Genomic DNA, 14864 nt, shown 5'->3' on the forward strand with positions numbered 1-14864 from the left:
GTTGTTCGCAGTTGGTAGCGAGGGGTGGAAGGTGTAAGAAAATATGTCTACTTAGTACATCTAGTGATATATGATCCGAATCATGACGGAAATAACCAGAAGGATAAGAATGGGGTGGAGCGCATATGACAGTTTCTCTGAGATCATGAATAGTAATTGGTCAATATCCCTCAAGAGAAAAATCTACAGCAGCTGTATCTTACCGGTACTCACCTATGGGGCAGAAACGTGAAGGCTAACAAAGAGGGTTCAGCTTAATTCAAGGACAGCGCAGCGAGCTATGGAAAGAAAAATGATAGATGTAACGTTAAGAGATCGGAAGCGGGCGGAGTGGGTGAGGGAGCAAATGTGGGTTAATGATCAAGAGGAAGAAATTGGCTTGGGCGGGGCATGTAATGCGAAGCCTGATAACCGTTGCCCTTTAGTCAGAGTGGATACCCACTGCGGTGGGTATTAGCCGATGATCCAACAGTATTTTCTGCGACTGATCAAATCACGTTTATTGTACTATAAGTTCCGCCGACATGCAATATGCTGGCGGTTAAGAGAAATCAACGTCGACTGCGAATGTCTAGCGACAGTAACAAACAATTGCTTCAAGCTACTCAGCTGGAGTTCCGCACGCGTGAATAAAACAAACCTGAATTCACAAGTCAGAACATATGCATACGAAATTTATGAACATAAAACGACAATCCAAAAAAAAAGACGGTAACATGCAAAAAAAAATCGAACGGCCAAGCGCCATTCCCCTACGAAGGAGGGGCGGCGCTCAACTCGTCTCTGGTGCGGACGACGCGGTGTCGTCGCCTCCCTCGCCGCTGCTCAGGCCTTCATCTTCGGCTACGCCATCGTCTGGGTCTTCGGCGTCGAGGCTCTTATTATTATCGCCGCCGGTGACGTGGACGAACGGCGGCAACGGCGCGCGGGAGCTGGAGGGCAGGCTCGGCGACGTGTTCTCCTTGTCCTTGCCCAGCGCGTAGAAGGTGACCACCGCGGAGGTCGTGATGACCACCAGCGCCACGCCGAAGATGAGGCCCAGGCTGGGGCCGGAGGCGCCCATCTGCAGCAGAAGGAGTCCAGTATGGAAAACCTAAACACAACAGACTCCACAACATCTCAGCATCCTAATAGCTTCTCTACTGCCCTTTGGTATTACAGAAACTCCTGCCAAGGCACTCGCATCACTGCAGCCGGCACAGTGAGCACGCACCTGTTCTGTGGCGCGGTATGGATGCATAATTAGTGGTTGACAGCTGTGCTTTGCACCCATTCATAGCGCAGCACACTCACAACAGTTAAATACGCCGCTGACGTGACAGCACCTTATCTAATCCACATATTTAATGCTTGCCTGTCGTCAGGCTTGTTCCCGTGTGGCATGTAATTCACAAGAGTTTCCGTTATCTTTACAAAGGAGGCAGAGATTATCTATAAAATTACCGTACAATTTGTATTCTTGCCGTCTTTCCAAAAGGATCTTAGTTCCCGCCTTCCATTCCAGTTCTCAATTCCTAATTCTTAGTTCCTATTTCAGTACATATGCTGTAATAAAATTCTCAGTTATGAATTTTGGCGTGCTTGCTTTGGTGCCTACAACGCTCGAAACAGGTGGTGGTGGTGTGACACTTTTTATTAACAGCCTTTATGTTAGGCGTTCAATAGGTCATCGGCCAAAGAGACGAGGGCACGTTGCAGGTTCAGGTCCCGGGAGGCAAGCCAGATGGGCCACGGGGGGGGGGGGGGGGGGGGGATAGGCGGGGGACTGGAAGGCTACGTGGCACTTTGTAAGGCAGTGTTCGATGTCTGCATATGAGTGGACAGTTTGGGCACTGAGGTGTGGAAGTGTGCCGGTACAGATAGTTTGGCTGGTGTACGTAGGAGCTTAAACTCTATCCGGCGAAGAATGCGAGCTTCACGGATCGATAAGGATGGGTTTAGCATTGGCAAAGCAGCTAAGTTCAATTTTTGATGCGTGTAGTATTCGTCGACCGTGCATTTGTAAGCACTAACCGCTTGCTCCGTCGATGGGCTCGTCCATGGGATCTCCGGCGCCCGGTGTATAGTTTCGCAGGCAAGCTGGTGAGCCAGCTCATTGCTGGGAAAGCCCATGTGACCGGGGATCCAGGGAAGGGTCACCGGTCATAGGCTTAAAGCTAAGAGGGTGGCATCTAAGGCCGATCGGGTAGGGAAAGGGCATGGAAGGCACGCAGAGCTGCCTGCGAGTCTGTATAGACAACGTATAGGGGGGGGGTAGGGTGGCAAAGTGTGTGATGGCATCGGCGATCCCGTGTATTTCTAGGGCGAGCTTGGAGGGTGGGGAGGTGTATGGACCGGTTGTGCGAGTGCTGGTTGTAGACAGGCAAGGGTGGAGGAAGAAGGCTGCTATGGAGCCCACGGTTTCCATGAGACAGGCGTCTGTGTAGGCCACCGACGCAGCGTCCAAGGGTGGCTTGTGGTTGTATGCATATGCCTGGCTGCGGCCTGCGTGCGTGTGGGCGGACATGTTGCGTGGAATGGGTGAGAGGCGGAGGTTAGGGGGGTAGATCGGAGATTGCGGTGGGTCTGGGAAAGAGATGGGTGCGTAGGGATAGTATCCACCACCCAGCTGATGAACTGTACAGGCGGATGGTCTCCAACGCGCATTAGCTACACAATCACGCAACACACAGCTCCGCGACAGAATACAAGCACTCCGGAGCAACATTATCTCCCACTGCAAGACACTCGGCACCGAACACTGGACACGAACATGCGACCGCTTAGACAGAACTTTACATCAAAAGTCATCATGGTACGTTCTCCGCTCCCTTCTCGGACCTCGAACTCAACCCACACCCACTCTCGAACGCCTCTTCGCCTCCCATACTCCAAAAGAGGTTTTCACTGACCTCCAACAACTTTATTTACCACCCTCACAACCCCCTATATACTCACCATATCATGGCCCACCCTTCCCGCACTAGACGTCCCCTTCACGCACACAGAACTTGACATGGCACTCACACGTTGTAACACACACTCTACCCCCGGTGCAGATAAAATCACATATACAACTCTCAAGAACCTTCCTCCCGAAGCCCAAACATTTCTTCTTACGGTCATCAACGACGCCTGGACTTCTGGCACCCTGCCAGTGGACTGGACATCGTCCCTGGTTTCATTCATACCGAAACCCAATGAACCCTTCACCATCAATAACCTCCCAGGCAGCACAACAACACTGGCCGAACGTCGCGCGAGTGTTGGCAAAACTTGGCACGAACATCGGTCCTACACTGGCATTTGGGCCGAGCGCTACCACTTTACACATTGGCCTTACTTTCATGCCAGTTTTGGGCCAACGCTCGGCCGATCAAGCGGCCAACGCAGTCCCGATGTTCGTTCTGCAGCATGGACCAGCAAAGGTCTCATACTGGCATCCAACTTTCAAACATTGGTAGCCAACTTTCAAACATTGGTAGCCAGCTTTCGAATAATGGTTTCCAGCTTTCAAATAATGGTTTCCAGCTTTCGAATAATGGCATCCAGCTTTCGAACGCTGGCACATGCAATTAACCCACTCGCCAATGACCGGCACTCTGGATGCATGTACATACATACCATTCTACCTAGCAAATATTCATAAATGAGGTTGCGAAAGAATTCCAGAAAAAAAACCCGTTTATTGCTTTGAGTTACAAGAATCACGCTTCTAGCGTACACAGGATGGTTTGCGCTACCACCAGCCACCGTGGGGAGTAAAGAAAAGGGGCCCAAGAGCATGGTGGCAGAGGCTGTGGGAAAACAATTTATTTTCAAGTTTGGTGAGTGCCGATCAGGTTGGACAAAGCATCTCGGCAAGCTGCTGCGGCACGGCTAAGTCATCCATAAAGTGCTCAACGGAGCTGTCCTCCAGTGAACTGATCAGTCATATCCGAAGTAATCGTTGCACTCCACTTGCAAGAGGGCTGCTGGACTGCATTCAAACAAATTCCTCGTACAGCTCTTGCACGATGGCCTCACGAAGCGCCAAGCCTGCAAAGAGATGCATGATGTCATGGTAAGTTGAATTATGGCCATCACAGAACAAAAACAAAAATGATTAAATAACACCGAATTTTGTGAAACACAGTCATCGTGAAGACACTAGCAACATATTTTACAGGATACTTTAATTTTTTCTTAATCACCAGCACCACATTAGTTGCACAAAGTGGAATTTAATTTACTAAACTTCCCTTATACCAAACGGTTTAATTTAGTTTAATGCGTCGTGTCGCACTCCCAGTAAATATATTCAATGCGAGATAAGCAAATTAATGTGATATTGAAAACAGATTAATGTATTGTTTTGTTTTAATAAACTCGTATCTCTAAATTGCGAGGTAATTTTTTATTCCAGTAAATATGCACAGGTTGTAGCGTCTCTTCCACATGGACGTCAAAACAACATTTTTGATTAGTTTTATTTAATGGGGTTAAAAATGCGGCTTGCGATTTTTGACGAAATACGCTGAACGCAAGGAACTCAGGGCACCTTTGTTTTACCTTAGTTGCTTCGCATGCATGCTATAGTTGGATTCCAAACTCCAACTTGAAAACCACACAAAAATACTAGTCTGATAGTCCAGAGTAATGCCCTTTTTCATTGCGAGAGAACTTGGGCAAAAGCTTTAACCAGTAATTGCGGATTTTCTATTGAGTCTGCAAGAGTAGAAGGCAAAAAGAAACACTACGGAAGTATTACACATATCCTTACCAACTAGTCTGCAGTGGAAAATTAATTAAGCGGTTCTGATTTCCGTCGTGCATAAGCGGTAAAGGACATATTCCCGAATGCATCCTATCTCAAGTCATATGAGTTCAAACCCGCTGTTAGCCAAAGTAGTGAATCTTTAGTGAGTTCATCTCACCAAAGACGAAAAATTAAATTCTCACCATTCGGCCACAATTCCACTGCGCACGACGTCAAGCAAGCCATTTCGCAATGAGAGTGGGTACACAGAAGTCGTCCTCGTGCTTTTTGGCTCGCTCTCTTCTCCTGCCTAAAAAATAAAGGCGCATGTAGTCAAAGCAACATTTACTACAAAAACCACTTTAACTTCCAGACGTATATCAAGGTAAAAGAGTTTTAGTACTTACAAAAGATCTTGCAGGCGGTACGAACAGCGTCGGAGCTCTCCTAATATATGAGTGTGGTTTTTCGCGTGCACAGACTATGAACGGTGCTAGCTCGAGTGTGCATGCGTTTTCGTCGCGTTGGTTGTGCACGTGGTTGAGCTCCGCCGTGCAGTCAAGAATGTCTTATTGTGATGAGTCGCGCGGTTCCAAGACGAGCAGTGGAGACGATGGTGTGTGTGTGTGGGGGGGGGGGGGGGGGGTTGGCTGGAGGGGAGAGAGTAATTTTCCTTTACACAGGTTTTGTGGTTCCGAGAAAAGTCCTTGAGCTGAAAGGTGGAGACAGGGAGGTGGAGGAACAGCGAAGCGCGTAGCTAGCTGCGTGCGAGGGAAAACAGGTTTCAGAAAGTGACAACCAAAAAGAAAAAATAGCGCTTCGCGGGGTGGGGGGTTAGCCCGCTACCTGGAAAAGGGCACGGCCGGGAGAACAGGTGGGGAGATATTGGACTTGAAGACTTGAAAGAGAGAGGGAAAGAGGCCAAAACACGTGAAAAGGGTTTGGAATTTTTGGAGAATGAGTCACATGGCCACAGGCAGTACAGAAAGCAATATCTACGAGAGAAGTGGATGGGAAACACGGAAGCGTCAAAGTATTGCTACAAAGCTGCAGCAAAAGCCTGAAAATTTTGAAGTGAAAAACTTGGAGCTTCAAGATGCATTTCGCCAAAACGACTTGAGACACTCGCGTATTTTGTGGGGCCGTATGATGTGGCTTCTGTTAGTTCAAGATAGCTTAAAATGTTACCACATAACAAAAATATAAAGCAAAAAAAATATCCAAGCAGAATGCGCGCTCTTTCATAGTTTCATGTACCGTACATGCGCCAAACAAGCTAGGTTAACATGCGTCTAACGCCAGTTGTCACTCCATTTATTCAGTGGTCGTCGAAGAATCCTCAAATTGTTTGTTGGGGTGGAAGTTTCGCGCAAAAAAATCAAAAGCAAAGGCATGTTGAATTGTGGTTCGCAACTACTTTCGATGGTTTTCATCAATAAAGGTGATGTTCTAAAGAAAAAAAAGCCTGCGAGTAAATATGCAAAGACGTGAGCAAGAGCTATATAGCCCCCAATGCAAATTACGCAACAGAAGAATAAAATGGTCAAAAACAACAATTTCCAACACAACGATTTGCAGAAAAGGAAGGAAATAGCAAATCAAAAAACACGGGAAAGGCGCGATCACAGGGCAAGACGTAGGGAAGCGAATCGCTTAGCACGTGTCCGCGTGCGTTTATGAAGCACCCGCCTCATATTTCACGAGCGCAACGCATAATTCGAAATTACGAGGCGACTGCTTCGTTTCTGGACGTTGCTAAAACTGAGCACAATTTCGGTTTAGCGAATGCACTTGCGCTAATCTAATACGTTTGTATCGCGGTCTCCCTGAAGCAGACACCAGCTGCGCACTGCGGCAGTGAATTCCTAGAGCGAATAAAAAGTGTTTTTTTTATTCCAAAAATTTAATCAAATGAAACTTATTTGATTTTTGTTGAAGGCACCTGTTGACAATTTTTGTTGAAGGCGTGTCGGGTGTAATCAGAACGTTAATTCTGATCAACAGGACTTCGATCGCAATTCTCCTAAACGTATTATTGCTGCTCACTGCGCAACCAGAGTGCAGCTTTTCCAACGGAATCATGGGTAGCTTTGCTCACAAACTGCAAAAGTGTTCGGTTAAAATATAATAATCAATAAAACCAAATCTTTGAACTCGCAAGTTTTAGCGCGTTCGAAAATTATGAACTGCCGATATGGTACTCGACAATAAAAATAAATTTGAACCCATTTTAATGGATGACACAATGTTTACCAACGTTTGCCAGTATGCTTTGAACACTGGATAAGCGGTGGCAATCCTAGGCCAATATAGCCAGCTCCCGGAAATGGCATAGCCAATTCTGGCAAAGAGTGGAACAACACTGGCTAACATGGCCCATGATAGCCAGGATTCGATGATGGCACAGCCAGCAATGGCAAACAGTGGGGCAATCCTGGCTAACCTGGCCCATGATAGCCAGGATCTAATTACGGCTCAGCCAATACTGGTCAAGCGATGGACAACCAGGGCCATTGTTGGATGTGCTAAGGAGTGGCACAACCAATATCGGGTGCTCACTGGCAACTCTGGGCCTAGTTAGGGCCATGCTTTGCCAGTGGATTTCCAATATTGGCCCGCTGCCGTGTGCTACCTGGGCTCCGTCCTATTTCCCTCACCTCCTGCGCGGGCAAGCTCATGGAGCACATGGTGCTTGCCCGCCTCACTTCCCATCTTCAGGCCGACTATCTCCCCCCCACCCTCAATGGCTTTCGCAGAGCACTATGCACCCAAGACCTTTTCCTTCTCCTTCAACACGCCTTCTTTAACACAAATGCTCCAGACGCTGCGCAGGTCAAAGCCTTAGTAACAGCTGACGTACGCAAGGCTTTCGACTACGTATCATACGACCACATCCTCACCATACTAGCTGACACGCAATGCGGACACAACATGTACAACTACATAAGAGCTTTCCTCTCCCACAGCTCCGCTCGTATCCGCTATCTCGACAAACTGACTCACCCCATTCCACCCACTCGTGGTACTCCACAGGGTGCCGTCCTCTCTCCCATTCTATTTAACCTAGGCATGGACCCGCTCGCCCGGGCCCTAGCCGATATTCCAGACCTTCATTTCCTCTTCTATGCAGACGACCTCACCTTGTGGGTCACCACTGGCTCACCGGGAGAGGTCCAAACTACACTCCAACATGCACTTAACACCATTTCCTCACACCTCTCCCAAGCGGGCCTGCAACCTGCTCCTGAGAAATCAACTTCTACTCATAACACGCTGTAAATATCAGCGTACGATGAACCCCTCCATCTCCCTCACCCTAGCCGGACAACGCATCCCCCGTGTCGACACATGTCGCATCCTGGGTATGCCACTGACCTCCAGCACTTTCACCTCTGCCATCAATCAGTTCATACGTACATACCACTCAATCACACACTTACTCCTCCGCATAGTTTTAAAACATGCCGGCCTCTCCGAGACACATGCCAGCCGCCTTGCTCAAGCGCTGGCCCTCAACAAATTTTTATACTATATCCCTTACTGCCCTTTTACAAGTACACAACAAGACAAACTAATCCGAGCGCTCAATACACTATACAAAGCAACACTAGGGCTCCCCTCAGGCTTCTACAGACACCCTGTACAGAACAGGCCTTTTCCATCCCCTTCCAGCTCTCCTTAACCTGCACCGAGAGAGACAAATCACCCGCTCGAAACAGAGATGTGTTAGGCGAGTAACTGGAAGAGTCCCGTGTTATTAAACACGGCTGAATTGTTTACAAAATTTTAAATTATCCCTACACAGCTTTTATACTCTGAAAGGTTGCCCCGGTATTGCAAATCAGAAATTGATAAACACGGCAATTCATTAGGCAAACTAGCCGGGCTTACAAACTATCCTTTATATTATACATAAAGCCCGGGAAAAACAGAAAGTTGATATATTCCGCACAAATTACGAGAAACAAAAGTTAAAATTCCGCTTATTGACACCTATCCTGAATGAAGCGTCCGACCACGATAGCACAGATTTCACTGATAAATCATTCTGATTTATGCAGTACACTTCTGTAACCTAAGAAAAATGATCATGGCAATATAGTTGGCTCTCTGCCTGCTTCGTGTAAAGTGCACAGTTTCAGCGATGGTGATTGTTTTTTCCAACTTCATCCTACTTTTTTTCTGAATGTCAAGCTTATTTTGTACACCTCATTTTTCATGTCCCCAAACTGAAATTGTCTGTTATTTCCGCTAGGCTTTTTGTCCTTTTGCGAAAGCACTACTATACCGCACCGCCACGGTGGCTCAGTGCTTCAGGTTCATGGGGGTAAAACATTCCAAAGAGACTCAGACTGGCGTGCGCCGTAGTGAAGGGCTCCGGAAATTTCGACCAACAGGGGATCATTAAAGTGCACTGAGGACGCACAGTACACGGGCCTCTAGGATTTCGCCTCCATCAAAATTCGACCGCCGGATTAAAATCGGTTCCAAATGTAGGCTTTACCATATATGCTGATGATATAACTGAATGGGCCACAAAGGGTTCCCCTGGGCCAAAAAGAAACCCCCCTACAATCAGCAGCCCGAATCGTAGAGGACTTCGCCTCCCAAAGCGGCCTCCACTGCTCCCCGGGGAAATCGGATGTCATACGAGTACTACATGGCCCTAGATACGCCTCTCCAGGCTACATCAACCTCATGATCGAGCGTCAAGTCATCAGGGAAGTTCACCTGATCGTGCATTCTCGGTTTTTGGATACAGGTATAGTGAACTAGAATACTATAGATACAGGGCAACCTTCGCGTCACCCACACAAGCACTGGTACTTAGGCGAATCACATAGGGACTACGCTTTCACACGCTAACAGAGGGCAAGGAACAGCAAGGTGACACTATCATAGAGGGGATATTAGAAGACGGCCCTAAGCCTTCGTACAACCACCTCGACGGAGCGTCTGACCACCCTGGGAATATTAACACGATAGGGTTAAGGGCCCCGTATCGCAGAAAAGCCGATGTCGTCGTCGGCGGCGTTGGCGTTGGCCGTGAGCGAAAGAACCCAGAAGCATTAAAAAATTCAGGCGGGCACTTTGTTGACCTAAAGTGCGGTGACGCGAAAGCCTTAAGCGCAGGGTCACTGATGTGTGGTTAAGATGTTAAGCTTCACCCCTAAGAGTGGAACACGACAGCGTCTTGCAACGCTGCCAGGGAGTCCATAGAACGCCATCGCCCGTTCGGTTCTACGCCATACTCATCGATAAATTGGTTTTTGAGGAAAAGAAATTATCTGTCTCTCATATCACGGTGGACACCTAAACCTCGCCGTAACGGGACGGGAGGAAGATGGGAGTGAACGAAGACACCGTATTCACTAGACGCGCCTTTGTTAATTCCAAACCATCGAGCTGGCATGGCGTAGTCCTGGTGGCACCTGCATTTTCTTCACCCTTTTTATAACATCCCCTCCCGGGCCTCCACTGTACAAGGCCCTGTACATGGGCTCTGGGAAAACAATATCACAAAGATCATTGTACAACTTTTTCCTTTTACTTTTCCACAAATAATCGGTGGAAAAACGTGCCGAAAGAAACCGAACGCTTATTACAATCTCTTTGTAGTAACCAAAAGTTGCACCAGAGAGCTCTTCTGTGGATGCCACAAACTCCGGCAGCAATCGCCGCAGCTTCACTTGGCACACGGTGCGCAAGAACGGGTCTGTGACGTCGCGAAAAAACAAAAAACGGTTCACCAGCTGCCTTAAAAAGAGGTGCCCTAGCCCTAGCCCCCCGTCTTTTACCCGCCGGAACAGGTTCGTTCTGCTACAACGTTCCCATTCGGACGCCCATATGAAAACTGTAAAAATCCTGTGTAGCTTCTGAACGTTCACACACGAGCAATGCAAAACCTGCATCACATACCAGAGTTTACTAATAAAAAAAGATTGCAGACTGTAGCTCTGGCGAAAATTGAAAGGCTGGTCCCTTTCCATTTCCCAGCTCGGTCACGTGCGTCTTTAGTTTGCTCTTTCCAATACTCCTCGCTATCGCGATAAGCATCGAGCGGAACGCCCAAATACTTGCCCGGGGTCGTCGCCCACGGTACATTGGCGAAATGGTCCGGGTGGGATGGCCACCATCCATGCCAGAGCCCAAGGCACTTGGACCAGTTAACCCCGCTACCTGTGACTTCGCTGAACGCGCGTACACACCCGATAGCTTCACTTATGCTCCCCTGATCAACCGTAAATACTGCAACGTCATCTGCATAGGCCAGCAGCTTAACTTCAGCTGCTTGTAACCTAAAGCCATTAATACTATTGTTTTCTATGATTTTCATGCACAGCGTTTCGATGTAAATACAAAACAAGAGGGGGCTGAGGGGGCAGCCCTGACGCACCGAACGCTGCACGCTAATGGGGGCCCCCCGACTCTTGTTAACAATCAGTCTTGTCGTGCAGTTTCGATACGCCAGGGCTACACCCTTACGGATAACTGAACCGACGTTCACATGGTCTAAAACGGTAAACAAAATTTCATGGGCAACACAATCAAATGCCTTTTCGAGATCAATCTGAAGCATCGCTACTCGCCCATTGATGTCGTCACAGCTTTCAAGCACACTACTCGCCCATTGATGTCGTCACAGCTTTCAAGCACACTTTCTTTTTTAAATTACACACCGGGACGTTACCAGTTAAAAAGTTTCTAGAGGGAAAGGATTTATTTTTACCGTGGGGATCGAACTGCTTAATTTGTAAACAGCCTGAAACAATAGACCATGTTTTTTTGCATTGCTGGGAAGGGGTTTATTTTTGGGACGTGTTACAAAGGACCATAAAGAAAGAGCTACCACTTGACGCGCACGGAATTCGCTATTTAAGCACTGATAATGAGGATGGGGCACCTTTTGATCTCATAATGCTCTTGGGCCTCCACTGTATATGGCGCTCCAGAATGGCAGGCTACCATTGTGACTCCTGGCGCTGTGGTTCAGCGTTTAAGCGGTGCGCCACTGCCCTGGAATGGCAGGTTCTGCGATCGGACGTGGAATTTGTGCGATCCAGGTTGTCCCGTGCAACTTTGCGCGACCAATAATTAATTTAACCACCACCTGCCAGGTTGCATGAGGATCCCATCTATTATGATTACCACTGAGTGTAAACGCGCGCGCACGCACGCACGCACGAACACACACGCGCGCGCACACACACGCACACGCACGCACGCACGCACACACACACAGGCGCGTTTTCATAAATGAGGCAAGTAAGGCTTACGCCTTAACTTTGCAAGTCTCGAGACCATTTCGTTGCGAAAGCAACACTACTGGAGCCCAGCTCGGTTCGTTGCGTTTGCTCGTGGCGGTGCGGCTACCAAACGACCTTGAGTCGCCGTTGCCTACAACCGCTTCAGCTGCTCTCCAACCCGAGTTACTATCCGAGCTTACCCGGGTGAGCTCGGTTAAGTCCGGTCAAGTTCGGAGCAGCGTCGCGCCAGTTGCGCGAGAGGTTGCTAGGGGAGAGCAACATATGTGTCGTACAAACCCTTCCGGTGGCTGGGATAGAAACAGGCACCTGCCAATGCGTCGTTTATAAGGCGTGCACAGCTAAGGCACAAGACAAGCACGCGTCGGCTCACCTGCTGCATCTGCGCGGCCTTCGGTCTCATGATGTCCTCCACCTCGTCCTCATCGTCCTCGTAGTCCTGCGCCCGAGGCACAAAGGCCGGCACCACGGGCGCAGCGCCGGTGGGCACGACCGCCGCCGCCGCCGCCATTGAAGGAGCCATGGAGGGCCTCCTCGCCGCGGCCACGGGGTCTGGAGCGGCCATCTTCTCTGCCGGTCGGGGTTCGCAGGGTCCGGGGCAGCTGGAGTGCAAGACAACGGGCCGAGCGCTGCTTGGGCGACGTCCGCTCGGCTGGAACGAGCTGCGCGAGCAACCTCACGGATCTTCGTCATCCTTATTCCAATGGATAATTTTCTATCTTGTACACTTTACAGAATAGAAGTAGCAGATTAATATTAGGACTACTTCACCTGAACTTTGATTTCAGAGGTCTATCAACTTTTCAAGCTGATCTGAATTCGATTAACACTGTTCAACTTGGTAATTGACTCTTAATGCCTCAAAAACGGAACTAGTCATTCAATCACAAGTCATACCGCATCCCGACAGCTGACCTGGATTTTCAAAGAAAATAGATGTGTTGAAAGAGGCTGTTGCGGCTTCGTTTTTAAAGCAATAATCATGGCGGTAATATCTGTTCACCAGTGGAATTGTCGCTCTATCTCACCTTCTTTCCTCGACTTACAGCAGCTTATGCTTAAACATAGTACAGACATTATTTTAATACAGGAATCGTGGCTCAATCCTAATCGCCCATTCGCAATTAAAATTTTTTCCGTTTTCAGAAATGATCGCACAAACGGCAGGGGTGGGCGCTTACTAACATTGATTTCAACGAAACTGTTTCATCGTGCTAAAGTGTCTCACAAAATTATGCGACCTGATTGTGAGATACTTGCAGTTGAAATCATTATTCCGCAGTGCGCCCCTGTTACGGTGGTAAATATCTATTTCCCCGCAGGTGTCCGTAGGACGGATGGGCTCGATGCGTTACTGCGCAGCAACAGAAGAGTAGTTCAAGCTGGGGACTTCAATTCACATCATGTTAGTGGGGTATCAGAAGAGATTTTAGCGGGCATTTACTTTGGTCTTGAATGTCAGCAAACGATCTGGGCTGTTACAACAGTCGCGCAATAACTTACATGAGGGCAAATTCTCGATCAGCTATTGATTTAACGTTAGCTGTTAATGGTATAACGGTATCTTCGTGGTGTACAATAGACTGCCGTACGTCAAGTGACCACTACCCAATCACTTTCACTATTGCGTGCAGTCCAGTCAGGGCGACTGGTTCGCCACAAAAATTTATCAATACAACACTGTTCAAGACCCTACTAGGTGAGGCCCTCTCGTCGGTTGCCCCCCCCCCCCCCCCCCCCGATAAATCTGACGGGGGTCCTCAAGTATTAAAATCCGTGTTAGACGCCACTCGGCGAGCAGTCTTTACAGTCCGGTCAGGCGTTAAAAATAAGACTGCTTCGAGCTGGTGCAATAACGACTGCGAAAAAGCCTATCGTCAAAGGAAAGCCGCATGGAAGAGTCTAGCGCATAACCAGTGCCCAAAGAACTGGATAAATTACAAATTATTTGGAGCCTCTTTTAAAAGAACAGTTCCTAAGGCTAAGGATGATTACATTCCCAATCTGAACACCTATTTGTCTAACCCAGTCAAACGGAAGTGTCTCTATAGATTCATGGAACGTACTAATACTCTGCCCTCCTTTCATATCTCTCAGTCCACAGTATTGCCACCTCGGGACGAAAAAGATCAACTAGAGTCCATAGCTCAAGGCCTTGCTGTGCGTTTTCGTGCTCGCACAACCTCTCCATCAACCCCGTTTCACTAAGGTATCTATATCTGATTTAGTGTCGGTACTTAATTGCCTGCAATCTGCTGCCCCAGGGACTGACGAAGTAACTGTTGGCATGCTGAAAATCCTGATTAAAGACTTTGCCCCATACCTCTTGCAGATTGTGAACTAGTCTTTGGAAAAAGCCTAGGTTCCACAAAATTGGAAAACAGCGAAAATGATTTTATTGCTGAAAGAGCAGGGGAAGCGTCTTGATCTCGACAATTTTCGGCCGATTGCTCTGAAACCAAATTTGTTTAAGCTTGTAGTGCGGGTAGTATTCAGCCACCTCACGAGTCATATTCTGAGTCTTCAAGGAATGAGCGAGGCTCAGATTGGTTTCCGCCAGGGTTGTTCGATTTGGACCGCGCACATAGACTTGGAGAGCCGTTTCAAGGTTGCTATGAGGCAAAATGAGGTATCAGCGCTGGTTACTTTAGATATTGCAAAGGCTTAAGACAGCGTTGAATACAGCATTTTGCTTCATAAACTGGCTAATGTACAACCTCCGTTGTACCTATTTGCGTGGATAAGAGAGTTCTTAAGGAATATAGCATTCTTTTGTTCTAAGGGTACGTTAACTTCTACAACATACTCCTAGTCTAGAGGTGTCCCACAAGGCTCCGTTCTTTCACCGTTATTGTTTAACACACTAATGCGTGTTATTCCAA

General features: G+C 48.1%; 1 protein-coding gene across 1 annotated transcript; it reads right to left on the minus strand.

Annotated features, from left to right (window-relative positions):
• Positions 1-772: 772 nt before the first annotated feature.
• LOC149338921 (uncharacterized) lies at positions 773-12547 on the minus strand. The gene is made up of 2 exons (XM_089550378.1): positions 12356-12547; positions 773-1063 (listed from the first exon to the last, which is right to left on the minus strand). The coding sequence occupies exons 1-2, from the start codon at positions 12545-12547 to the stop codon at positions 773-775; spliced, it is 483 nt and encodes a 160-aa protein (XP_089406504.1).
• Positions 12548-14864: the final 2317 nt, after the last annotated feature.

This window comes from Amblyomma mixtum, chromosome 6, assembly GCF_055824585.1.
Source record: "Amblyomma mixtum isolate Tamu chromosome 6, ASM5582458v1, whole genome shotgun sequence".
In the NCBI taxonomy this organism is placed as follows: Eukaryota; Metazoa; Arthropoda; class Arachnida; order Ixodida; family Ixodidae; genus Amblyomma; species Amblyomma mixtum.

Excerpts from the sequence above, each read along its gene's own strand:
- LOC149338921 (XM_089550378.1), bottom strand. The coding sequence starts at position 12,547 with ATGGCCGCTCCAGACCCCGTGGCCGCGGCGAGGAGGCCCTCCATGGCT. Across the intron at positions 1,064-12,355 it reads AGGCCGCGCAGATGCAGCAG|ATGGGCGCCTCCGGCCCCAG; the intron begins GTGAGCCGACGC and ends CTTCTGCTGCAG.